Source organism: Mobula birostris, chromosome 8 (genome assembly GCF_030028105.1).
Source record: "Mobula birostris isolate sMobBir1 chromosome 8, sMobBir1.hap1, whole genome shotgun sequence".
NCBI lineage: Eukaryota > Metazoa > Chordata > Chondrichthyes > Myliobatiformes > Myliobatidae > Mobula > Mobula birostris.
Genome location: NC_092377.1, coordinates 42,824,935 through 42,837,619, shown reverse-complemented (window position 1 = coordinate 42,837,619; position 12,685 = coordinate 42,824,935). Strand labels below are relative to the sequence as shown.

Here is a 12,685-nt window from a genome sequence, read left to right as displayed (position 1 = left end):
ACTCCTTCAGAACGCTCTGCTCTCCACTCCCTCCGCACTAATCCTAACCTTATTATTAAACCCGCCGATAAGGGGGGTGCTGTTGTAGTCTGGCGTACTGACCTCTACCTTGCCGAGGCACAGCGACAACTCGCGGATACCTCCTCTTATTTACCTCTCGATCGTGACCCCACTAAGCACCAGGCCATTGTCTCCCACACCATCACCGACTTTATCCGCTCAGGGGATCTCCCATCCACTGCTACCAACCTTATAGTTCCCACACCCCGCGCTTCCCGTTTCTACCTCCTACCCAAGATCCACAAACCTGCCTGTCCTGGCAGACCTATTGTCTCAGCCTGCTCCTGCCCCACCAAACTCGTTTCTGCATACCTCAACACAGTTTTATCCCCCCTTGTTCAATCCCTTCCGACCTATGTTCGTGACACTTCTCACGCTCTTAAACTTTTCGATGATTTTAAGTTCCCTGGCCCCCACCGCTTTATTTTCACCATGGATGTCCAGTCCTTATATACTTCCATCCCCCACCAGGAAGGTCTCAAAGCTCTACGCTTCTTTTTGGATTCCAGACCTAATCAGTTCCCCTCTACCATCACTCTGCTCCGTCTAGCGGAATTAGTCCTTACTCTTAATAATTTCTCCTTTGGCTCCTCCCACTTCCTCCAAACTAAAGGTCTAGCTATGGGCACCCGTGTGGGTCCTAGCTATGCCTGCCTTTTTGTTGGCTTTGTGGAACAATCTATGTTCTGTGCCTATTCTGGTATCTGTCCCCCACTTTTCCTTCGCTACATCGACGACTGCATTGGCGCTGCTTCCTGCACGCATGCAGAACTTGTTGACTTTACTAACTTTGCCTCCAACTTTCACCCTGCCCTCAAGTTTACCTGGTCCATTTCCGACACCTCCCTCCCCTTTCTAGATCTTTCTGTCTCTGTCTCTGGAGACAGCTTATCCACTGATGTCTACTACTGACTCTCACAGCTATCTGGACTATTCCTCTTCTCACCCTGTCTCTTGCAAAAACGCCATCCCTTTCTCGCAATTCCTCCGTCTCCGCCGCATCTGCTCTCAGGATGAGGCTTTTCATTCTAGGACGAGGGAGATGTCTTCTTTTTTTAAAGAAAGGGGCTTCCCTTCCTCCACTATCAACTCTGGTCTTAAACACATCTCCCCCATTTCACATACATCTGCTCTCACTCCATCCTCCTGCCACCCCACTAGGAATAGGGTTCCCCTGGTCCTCACCTACCACCCCACCAGCCTCCGGGTCCAACATATTATTCTCCGTAACTTCCGCCACCTCCAACGGGATCCCACCACTAAGCACATCTTTCCCTCCCCGCCTCTCTCTGCATTCCACAGGGATCGCTCCCTACGCAACTACCTTGTCCATTCGTCCCCCCCATCCCTCCCCACTGATCTCCCTCCTGGCACTTATCCGTGTAAGCGGAACAAGTGCTACACATGCCCTTACACTTCCTCCCTTACCACCATTCAGGGCCCCAAACAGTCCTTCCAGGTGAGGCAACACTTCACCTGTGAGTCGACTGGGGTGATATACTGCGTCTGGTGCTCCCGATGTGGCCTTTTATATATTGGCGAGACCCGACGCAGACTGGGAGACCGCTTTGCTGAACATCTACGCTCTGTCCGCCAGAGAAAGCAGGATCTCCCAGTGGCCACACATTTTAATTCCACATCCCATTCCCATTCTGACATGTCTATCCACGGCCTCCTCTACTGTAAAGATGAAGCTACACTCAGGTGGGAGGAACAACACCTTATATTCCGTCTGGGTAGCCTCCAACCTGATGGCATGAACATCGGCTTCTCTAACTTCCGCTAGGCCCCACCTCCCCCTCGTACCCCATCTGTTACTTATTTTTATGCACACATTCTTTCTCTCACTCTCCTTTTTCTCCCTCTGTCCCTCTGAATATACCTCTTGCCCATCCTCTGGGTCCCCCCCCCCCTTGCCTTTCTTCCCAGACCTCCTGTCCCATGATCCTCTCGTATCCCCTTTTGGCTCTATCCCTCCCCCTCCTGTCTTTTCCTATCATTTTGGATCTACCCCTCCCCCTTTCAAATCCCTTACTCACTCTTCCTTCAGTTAGTCCTGATGAAGGGTCTCGGCCTGAAACGTCGACTGCACCTCTTCCTACAGATGCTGCCTGGCCTGCTGCGTTCACCAGCAACTTTGATGTGTGTTGCTTGAATTTCCAGCATCTGCAGAATTCTTGTTGTTTGCATCTAGATTGTTTGGTCATTCACCAATATCATTAGAGTACTTGTCCTTTACACTTGTTCTTTCGCATTCAGTGGATGCTGGTTGTTGCTGTATCATGCCTTCTGCCGCACTAGTACTAGTTGTTCCTATATTTCCAGCTTCAGCCGTTATAGCACCATCACCATCTCCATGAACATCAAAATATTCTGTCAACTTACGTGTTTTTGACATCACAAGTTTGTCTCTTCTTTTTTTTTCTCCCTTCACTTTATGTATTGCACTTACAGAAGCATAATGACATCCAATATCTATGGCTGTATTGCTCATTGCTATCTGCAATGGAAAAAAAATAGTGAAATATGCATTTAAAAACAAATAGTTTGTGTTACAAAAGCTAAGTATGGTATCAACAAAGACTAGTGAACAATAACAAATTTATGTGACTGTTGTGGCTGTAAGCACGTGTGGATCATATGCACTCAACAACCAACTACGAATAGTGTTCTGAAAACTATCTGTTTAGTTGCTTATTGAAACTCATTTCAATTGGGAAATACAGGTTGAAACTCACAGTCTAATCCGATCTTGTATGTTCCTGAGCTGGCTTGGACTACCTAAAATGAGGAAAACTATGAGGAATCATGAACTGGGTCACATAAAACTGTTGAGTTGCAGATCCCTTGTCGCAGGCTCACTGCGGCAGTGCACGCTGCAGCGGCCTGGGAGCGTGGGAGATAGCACAAAAGTCACCACGACACAGCAAGGAGCCAGCACACGCTTGCACACACATACCATGCAGCATGCAGCTCCCCCGACATGAAAACAACAGCGTTGCCAGATCATCCTGAGAATACGGTGAGATGCCGATTTCACCAGACTGTAGCCTGCAAGCATTTAGTGCAGGGCCCTCGAAAATGCGGGGCCCGTAGCATATGCTACTTTTGCTCCTAGGTTAATCCGGCACTGCTAGAGTTTGGAACATATACAATGCCGGAAACAAATGCGATATTACACTTGCCTAGACAGATTTCAGCAGATTTTCCTCAAAACATAATTAGCCATACTAATTCAAATCAAATAAATTCTTATATTTGAAAATAGTATAACATGATATTAAGTTACTTATAACAATTGTTGTTCTGTTACAGAAGACACCTATCATTGAACCTTCTGCCAGCTGGGGGATCTGATCATTGGCAAATCTCATGTTGAGAATATGTTATTACTCAAAATCTTAAAATCTGTGCATTCAGAATTGTGTTATTTTGCAGGTATTTTTTCATTCTTGCTTCTGATGCCAGATTTAATGACCAAATACATATCCTATTTAATTTCAGATATATGTGGTATTAATTAGAAATTTCATTTTCTCCAATAATATTTAAAATAATTGTTCACAGAGTAAACAACTAATTACAGAAAATATAAAATGCAGAAATTTTAATATGTGTACACCTTTGTATTATAAAGTCCTAATGCCAGAATATTCTGTCACTAGTCAAATGCATTAAATATAAATATCAATAATATTTGTTGACAGAAGGTAAATCATATTTCCTGATTGAGGATCAAATTAATTGAAAACTTGGATTTACTGATCAGAGTGCAGGCAACACAGCACTGTACCATTAACAATCTGTCCTGAAGGGTCACTTCCACTTGTTGGTACTGCAATGAAGATCAGCAACATGTACTTCATCCTAGGAGATTCACTGTAGTGGCTGTTGAGTCTAAATGCCAAGGAACTTACAAGACCATCACTTACCAGATTTTTGCAATTGCTCATGAGTGCATAAATTTGAAATGTAACATAGAAACATAGAAAAGTTAATGTAACTAATGTAATATAACTATAGAGGTGTTGAAAAATATTTAGATCATTACAGCACAGTACATGCCTTCAGCCCATGATGTTGTGCTGACTCTTAAACCTACTCTAAGATCAATCTAACCCTTCCCTCCTACATAGCAGTCCAATACTTTGACATCAATGTGTTCCTTAAATGCACCTAATGGATCTGCGTCCACCACCACCCCGGGCAAGACTTTCCACGCACCCAACACCCTGTGTAAAACACTGACACCTCCCCTCCCCCCGAAACTTTCCTCAAATCACTTTGAAGTTATGCCTCCTTGTTTTAGCCATTTCCACACTGGAAAAAAGTCTCTGACTATCTACTCAATCTATGCCTCGTACACCTCGACCAAGTCAACTCTCAACCAGAAGAGCCCTAACTTGCTCAACCTACCCTCATAAGACATGCTCCCCAATCCAGGCAGCATCCTGGTAAATCTACTCTGTACCCTCTCTAAAGCTTCTACGTCTTTCCTATGACGAAGTAACACAATATTCCAATTGTGATCTAACCAGGGTTTAATGGAGCTGCAATATTACCTCAAGACTCTTGAACACAATTTCCTGACCACTGAAGGCCATCACACCATATCCCTTCTTAACAATCCTCTCAACTTCAGGGATCTAGGGATGTGAACCCCAAGATCCCTGTCCTCCACAGGGTTAAGAATTCTGCCATTAACTGTCTTATTTTATATTATTGGGTTAATCATCCAGAGATCTCGACTAATAAAAAACATGACTTATTCTGCCTTCAGATTCAACTTTCACATTTTTCTAGGTAAATGTATTTAGAATCTAGGCACTTAATGAAAGATAATGTTACTATATACAGTGATTGCCAGTAAATTGAGACACATTTTGGTCCAATTAAGCAGCTGACCCAATTAGCCAAGGTTTCATGGAAATAGTTAAAAGGGTATAAAGAGGACAAACTGCCATTCAACTAAGTAACAAATTATGTACTTAAATGAAATACAGAACAAATTAGAACACTATTGATACTACTGGTGGTTGTCCATCGTATCAGATGATGACAGGAAACTTGTTCAGGAGAGCTTTTTTAGTGGAAAACCCATTGCACTGGGGTAGTCACACTCTCTCAATCTCGGAAATCCACTTTAAGCATTATGAGTAGTTGTCACAACTGGGTCTTCCTTGGTTGCAGTGGTTGACCATGATTTCTTCTGTGCCTCATCATCTCCTTCACTCCTGGTAGGGTGTTGCAAAACCGCCTTCCTAGCTGTTGCATCTCACTGTCAATCTCATTCACCCAGTCTGCCAGAGCTGACTTTGCATGCTAAGACAGGCATGTCCTCATCTCATTGGGGTACGAGACCTGCCAGCTACCCTCATCTGCTTTAGCCCGACTGTTGAAGAGTTGTGCCAGGGTGTGGCCGCTGTTGCATGCAAACAGCAACTTGGAGGTGACAGCCGAGTGTCCAGTGAAGGCTAAAGGTAACATTCAAGATGATTGTCAATACCTTCAAATCCTTTGTAGTTCCTATCTTGTTGAAGTAGCGAAATCGTTTCCTTTTCACTTCCGGATGTTTCTGGGATCTCCAAGCCTGAATGCTTGAAACTACACAGAGCAAAACATTTCTGAGTTGTCTTACTGCTAATTTCTCACCAAGTACCAGTGGCAAAAATCACTGCTTTTTGAACACCAGCACGTGCAACATGCTATTTAAAAATTGTTCGTTCTAAGCACGGCGTAGATGGCCGCACAAGTACACGTGGCTGACGCAAGTTAGAAACTGTTTGGCTCAGTCTCCTGTCCCACTTAGGTGGCATGGTGTCCCGAATAAACAAAGGGAATCAAAGCTATTTTATTCATTAGTTTGTGTTCTTTAGGAGTTGTCCCAAATAAGTGGCTGCCTCAATTAACTGGAATTCCCTTATTTAAAAAATGTACCTTCAATTTTATGACACTGTAAAATATAGAATGATTATGTAATCAAAATATTAACTCTTCAGACATTAACCCAGCCTAATCAGGAGGAAAAAGTTGATTACCTCCCATATAAGGTTCTTAATCCTTCAGCTCAGTTTCTGACTTGTTTGACTTGTAAAATATTCTCCATGACATAGTCAAATTTGCACAGTCTTGAGACTGATTAAATCAAGCAACAAATCTTTCTTAGATAAGGAACATCTTTGATTTTCTTTAATATGTTGCTCTAATTTTTAAAATGCAAAAACATGATACTTTGTAACATCTGAAATGCCTCGACATTGTGATAATTTTGCTTCAATGCATCAAAAGATCAAAGAATCTATGCTTTAAAATGAACTAATTGCTTCATTAAGCTAAAGTTAAAAGCTACTGAATATTACCCGGATACAATAGGGTCTTTTCAGAGCCTCTTAGATAGGTACTTGGAGCTTAGAAAAATAGAGGAGTATGTACTAGGGAAATTCTAGGCAGTCTCTAGAGTAGGTTACATGGTCGGCACAACATTGTGGGCCGAAGGGCCTGGAATGTGCTGTAAATTTCTATGTTCTATGTATTTACCCATGTTGAGTCAAGGCTATTGGATTCAGGGAGAAAAAAACTGTCAAAAAATAAAACAAGAGGTGATTACAGAATTGTGTGTCACAACTGATAGATTATGAGACTTCAGCAAAAAGGCATATTAAGTAAATGGTAAGAAAATTCATCAGATAATAATGAACACTTTTTTTGTGAAGAATTACTTTGTGAAACTTCAGTGAGAATATTTCACAAGTACTAGGTGAATGCAGTATGTAACTGTGAAGTCATCTTTTTTATATCATTAATCATATGTTATCTGAAATGTAAGCCAAGTTATTACAAGATAGAATAGCCTAGCACAGTATACGCACTTTGGCGAAATGTTGTGAGAAAGTGCCTATAACCTACTCTTAGATTCATCTAACCCTTCACTCTCACGCAGTCTCTTAAATGCCCCTAATGACTCTGCCTCTACCACTGACCACACAGCTAACACTTACTGTTTAAAAAACGTTCCTCTGGTATCCTCCTTATACTATTATACTGCCTTGCTTCTGAATAACATTTTTAACTTCAAAAGCAATAATGTCTATTGGCTTGCCATTAACAGTAAATTCTTTCATAAGACTGAGTATTTTACACTTATATTGATTAATTTTGATAACAAGGCAAGTCGCTTAATTATTAACTTTTTTCCTGGAAATTCCTTCAAGTTGACAACGGAATTAGTATATATCATGTCTTTTTAATTTATTTATTGCACTGTCACTCATGGCTTTGACCATTAACAATTCAGTTCAAGATTCAAGATTGTTTAATGTCATTTCCTGTACACAAGTGTGAGGAGAACGAAATTATTGCTACTCTGGATCCAATGCAGCACAAAAGAAACTCAAAAGATAAAGAACACAATAATAATAATAAACACATAATAGAAACAACTACATAAAATAGCTTATATACAGAGATTAATTGTATGTACAATAAACACTAGGCTGTACATTGGGTGATTGATGGGAAATACAAAAGTGCGTGCAGTCTTAGTGGGTGGAACTGTTAATCAGCTTTACTGCTAGGGGAAAGTAACTGATTTTTGGACTGGTGATCCTGGCGTAGATGCTATATAGCCTCCTCCCTGATGGGAAAGGGACAAACAGCCCATGAGCAGGGTGGGTAGGCACCTTCATGATGTTACTGACCTTTTTCCAGCACTCTTCTGTATATATGTCCTTGATGGTGGGTAGGCTGGCAGAAGTGATGGGTTGGGCAGATTTGACTAGCCGTTGTAGAGCATTCCTGTCTGTCAGAGTGCGGTTCTTGTACCAAGCAGTGATGCAGCTTGTTAGGCTGCTCTCTACTGTGCGCCTACAGAATGACGTGAGTATGGATGTGCGAAGTCCAGCTCTCTTCAGCCTCCTCAGAAAGTAGAGGCATTGGTGAGCCTTCTTGACTGTGTAAGATGTGTTCTGCAACCATGAGAGGTTTGTGTGTGCTGTGGACTCCCAAAAGTTTGAAACGGCTTGCAGTTTCCTCTGTTGTGCTGCCAATGTAAAGGTGGGGAGGGGGTGTGGATGGTGTAAGTTCTCCTGAAGTCGATACCATTTCCTTGGGAAAGAGTAAACAGTCGACGTTTCAGGCCCAGACCCTTCATCAGGACTGATGAAGTGTCCTGCTGAAGGGTCTTGGTCTGAAATGTTGACTGTTTACTCTGTCCCATAGTTGCTGCCTGACCTACTGAATTCCTCCAGCATCTTGTCTGTGTTGCTTTGGATTTCCAGCATCTCCAGAGTTTTGTGTTTGTAACCATTTCCCTCCTATTGTTGACATTGAGGAAGAGGTTATTTGCCTGACACCAGGCTTTGAGCTCTTCCACTTCCTCTTTGTAGGCTGTCTCATCGTTGTTGGTGATGAGCCCAACCACTGTTGTGTCATCAGCGAACTTGATGATGTGATTGCTTGGGTGTTTGTGCCTGCAGTCATGTGTGAGCAGAACACACAGCAATGTGCTCAGCACACAACGATAGGGAGAACCCGTGTTGAGCATGAAGGGGAGAGAGGAGTATTTGCGCTTCCTGGCCGTCTAAGATCTGTTTGTCCAGAAGTCCAACACCCATTTGAACAGTGGTGTATTTAAACTGAGGATTAGGAGGTTGTTCGCCAAGGTCTGTGGGACAAAAGTGTTGAATGCCAAACTGAAATCCAGAAACAGCATTCTGACAAAACTGTCCTTGTTTTCTAGATGTGTCAGGGCCAGGTGAATGACAGTTCTAAATGTAGTGTAGTGCAGGCTCAGGAAAAAAAAACAACCACAGTGCTCTTCCACAACCCTCTCTCCCCACCCCACCCATCACAGCCAGCACCACCCCTGCCACTGGCTACTGCTTGTATTTTTTGTAAGCTAAGCAAATAAGCCATTAAATGCCATTTCAGTAATGGCCGCCCTTCACCAGTCCCATCCCCTTTTCCCTCTCTCACCTTATCCCTTACCTGCCCCTCACCTCCCTCTGGTGCTCCTCCCCCCTTTTCTTTCTTCCATGGACTTCTGTCCTCTCCTATTAGATTCCCCTTTCTTCAGCCCAGTATCTCTTTCACCAATCAGCTACTCAGCTCTTTACTTCACCCCCCCCCCCCATTTCACCTATTACCTTGTGTTTCTCCCTCCTCTCCCCACCTTTTAACTCTACTCATCTTTTATTCTCCAGTCCTGCTGAAGGGTCTCCGACCAAAAGGTCGACTTTTCCACAGATGCTGCCTGGCCTGCTGAGTTCCTCCAGCACTTTGTGTGTGTTGATTGGACTTCCAACGTCTGCAGATTTTCTCTTGCTTGTAAGCCATTAAAAGCTGTGTAAACCTTATTCTGATTGTAAATTCAGTAAATATAATTTCATAACTCACATCAATTCTTGATTTAAAAAATACTGCAGGTGCAATTAATGCAACACAATGAATATTGTTCTTTTTTCATGGAATGCACATTGCATGCTATTAGTTTAAAAAAGTTGAAAACCTTTGCTCTATTTAAGGGCAATACTGCCTCGATAGATTTCTAATACTTTTTTTACTGATCAAAGTATATGAGTGACTTCTAAAGACACATCATGATTTCTGAATTCACAATCCATGGGGATAATGTTTTCCACATAAATTCAATCCTTTAAAAAAAACTTCTAATTTCCAAACACTATTTGTTGGCTTAACTTTGTAAATATGACCTCCTCGCCATGAATTGTGTACAAAGTAGAAAATATGTGTATGGTGTGAGGCTTATATGTGAATTGACTACACTTGTCCAACCCTCTAGCAGGTCAATAGCATATAGTACAATTGCAGTTTTGCCAATGAGTTCAAAGTTGGTGGAAGATAGTGCATTCTCAGGCCATATGTGACTTGGTTAATACATAATGATAGAAGCAAAAACATCATGACTCAACATTCATCCTCTCAATTCTTCTAAAGAAAAATAGACTGCTTCATAAACACATAAAGAAAGCCTAACTTATACAGATAGGAATCACCCCTACTTTTGGGTATGTCAAGTCTTTGATTGTACAACAAATAGCTAAGTAATATAAACAACTTGAGACATATAAAAACATTCCAAAGTAAAACAAAGTAAATCAATGGAAAGGTTGATTCTAACTGTTGCAGCAGGATTGCTAGTTTTAATAGGCAGTAGCCATACTCCCCAAGATAGATTTACTCTTTGAAGACATCCTTGTTGAATTAAATCTCAATGTTATAATGATCAAAGAATTTGCACAACTTGATTAACAGCCTTAGTAATTATGGGAAGAGATTGTGATCATCGGCAAAACATATTGAGCATTTCAGATTTGTACTTTGCTGTCTTCAATAAAATGTCCTTATTTTTTGTTTTATATTTGCTGTATTGCACAGAATGAGGCCACTGTCTCCATTGAGTTATGTTGTTACTCGGAAAGAAAATGGCCATTAGTTGCACTGGGGCCATAATCCTGCAAAATTCTCCTTCTCAAGTACATTAAAAAATATACCAAATCATCTTGCTGCATAATTGTCACCAGCTTTATGTCTTCCAAACTATAACCAATTGCTACATACAAAAAGATCTAGTTATTTATGTTTACGTATTTCAACATTTTCTGCAACTACCAATCTGCCTTCCACTGAATCAGTACCATTCCATAGTATGAAAAAAACTCATAATTTTGAACACCTCAGTTAAATCTTTCAACAGAAACTATCTTCCTATGAACCAATTTGATAAAGCATTCTTTAAAGTGTAGCAACCATGAATAAATACAACATACCAGCTGTAGACTAACTTCCTTATTCATTTTGTGCCATTATTTATAACTTTTTTCTTAATATTCCTTATTCACAGTTTATTGTGCTAATTTGATTTTAGGAATAGCCAGGTCTCAATGGCCATGAAATCTAAATGAAATCGGCCGATTTCGTCTTCTTCCCCTCTCCACCCAACCCCCAGGCTTCACATCACACTTCCCTGCATTAAATTTCATCTGTCACCTGTCTGTCCATTTCACCCGTCTGACAATGTTTCCCCGAGGTCTGATCGTAACCTCCTTGCGGGTTACGACTTTCCCCAGGATTAACGTTGAATAATAACCACGAATATTAAAAAAATAACAATTAAGTAATCGCATTCAATGTTCCTGGCCACAAAATATATTGCCATTTCACGTAGGACTTTCTAGGAATCTCTTGTCTTTTGACGGAAATCCTTTCAATCTCAAAAACAGAGGTTGATAATTGCGTAGTAACGCGTCCTTAAATTTATGCCCCGTCCTATGTGTGACCCATGTGGATTTGTGAAACGACTATTTGCATGTAAAGTTTTAAATTCAGTTGGTATTTTGCAATGAATCGGATTTGCTGAACAGCAGAATCTTAGTAACAAATTAACAATGACTCATACTGGTCATTGCTAAAATTCACGGATTTCTTTCAGATTTACTGTATCCCAATGGAATGCAATGATGGATGTTAAGGGTCACTTCATAAGTGACCTTCTTAAACTCGTTGGATGAATAAATTTATGCACATAATCATCTCACCGGGAGAAAATAGGAAATAGCCTGAAAACATTTTCTATCAGTTGTTTTTGCACCTTTATACCAGTTGCCTAGAATAAAAGCAATTTAGATCCTTAACCTCTTTGGAACAAAAAATGTTTAGAACACTTTATTTTGTGCACGTGTCGATTTTTATTAATAACTGCCCAGATTTTAAAAACGCACTAAAATAATATCTAGTGATAATCTAACACCTATCAGATTACATCTTCATTTTTTGTACCAGTTTTCATTGCAGGAATGCAGATTGGTCACTTCTTGGGCCCCCTTCGCTGAAAGTCCATGGAAAAAAAAGAGTATAAAAGAGTATGTCTGCGGTGCAAATGGAAGGGTTTCCTACTGTAACCGGCAGCCGCTGGGATTGCTCTCTCGTTGTATGCACTGGCTCTCGAGAGTGCATGTAGGCTCGCAAACTCCCTCTCAGTCCTTCCTGGCTGTCTGTGGTGACAAGTACACCCGACTTTCGACGGCTTCTGTCTCATCCCCTCCCCCCTCCCCAGACCCATCTTCCTTCCTTTTCTTCCATCCCTCCTCTTTCTCTGTCCCTCCAATTTCAATTCATACTGATTTCTCCTCTATCCGTCTAGCCTCCCCTCCCCACCTTCCTCACTAACCAATAGATGCCCGGCCAGTAATGGAGGATTTCCTACCCGACATGTAAGCGAACGTTCCCTTTAGCCGGCGGATTCTTCCTTCGTTTGAAAAGACAAAACAAAAACAGCAACAACACAACAAACAAGGGAAAAAAAGGCTGAAGAAGGACAGGGGAAGATTCGGCCTCTGCACTCAGTGGAAGCCAAAATGTCGACTAGAACGCCATTGCCCACAGTGAATGAGCGAGACACAGAAAATGTGAGTGAAATTATGTTTCTTTTTTAAAAATGATGTTACTTTTAACGCGACTGGGTCAGCCGAGAGCTTGAGAGCCGCTGCCCGAATGAGCAGGGGTATTTGTGGCTGTGAGGGATGCGGCGGCGGCGCAGGGGATTCTCAGAGATGGATCCAGCAAAAGAAAAAAATCCCAGAGCGAGAGAGCAGCGGACAGAGGCTCT

At 41.7% G+C, this 12,685-nt stretch overlaps 1 protein-coding gene and 1 long non-coding RNA gene across 5 annotated transcripts in view; one reads left to right on the top strand and one right to left on the bottom strand.

The window, feature by feature from the left end:
- Positions 1-2,502: 2,502 nt before the first annotated feature.
- On the bottom strand, positions 2,503-12,477 carry LOC140201267 (uncharacterized). Its single transcript, XR_011886812.1, has 3 exons — positions 12,284-12,477; positions 2,799-2,841; positions 2,503-2,560 (listed from the first exon to the last, which is right to left on the bottom strand). It is a non-coding gene; the product is annotated as an uncharacterized lncRNA (long non-coding RNA).
- Positions 12,029-12,685, top strand: part of mark1 (MAP/microtubule affinity-regulating kinase 1) — a 193,748-nt gene continuing 193,091 nt past the window's right edge. For all 4 annotated transcript variants that reach the window (XM_072265075.1, XM_072265073.1, XM_072265074.1 and 1 more), the window contains exon 1: positions 12,029-12,485. In XM_072265075.1, the coding sequence (XP_072121176.1) occupies positions 12,435-12,485 (51 nt within the window). In that variant the 5' untranslated portion in view covers positions 12,029-12,434. The remainder of the gene's footprint in view (positions 12,486-12,685) is intronic.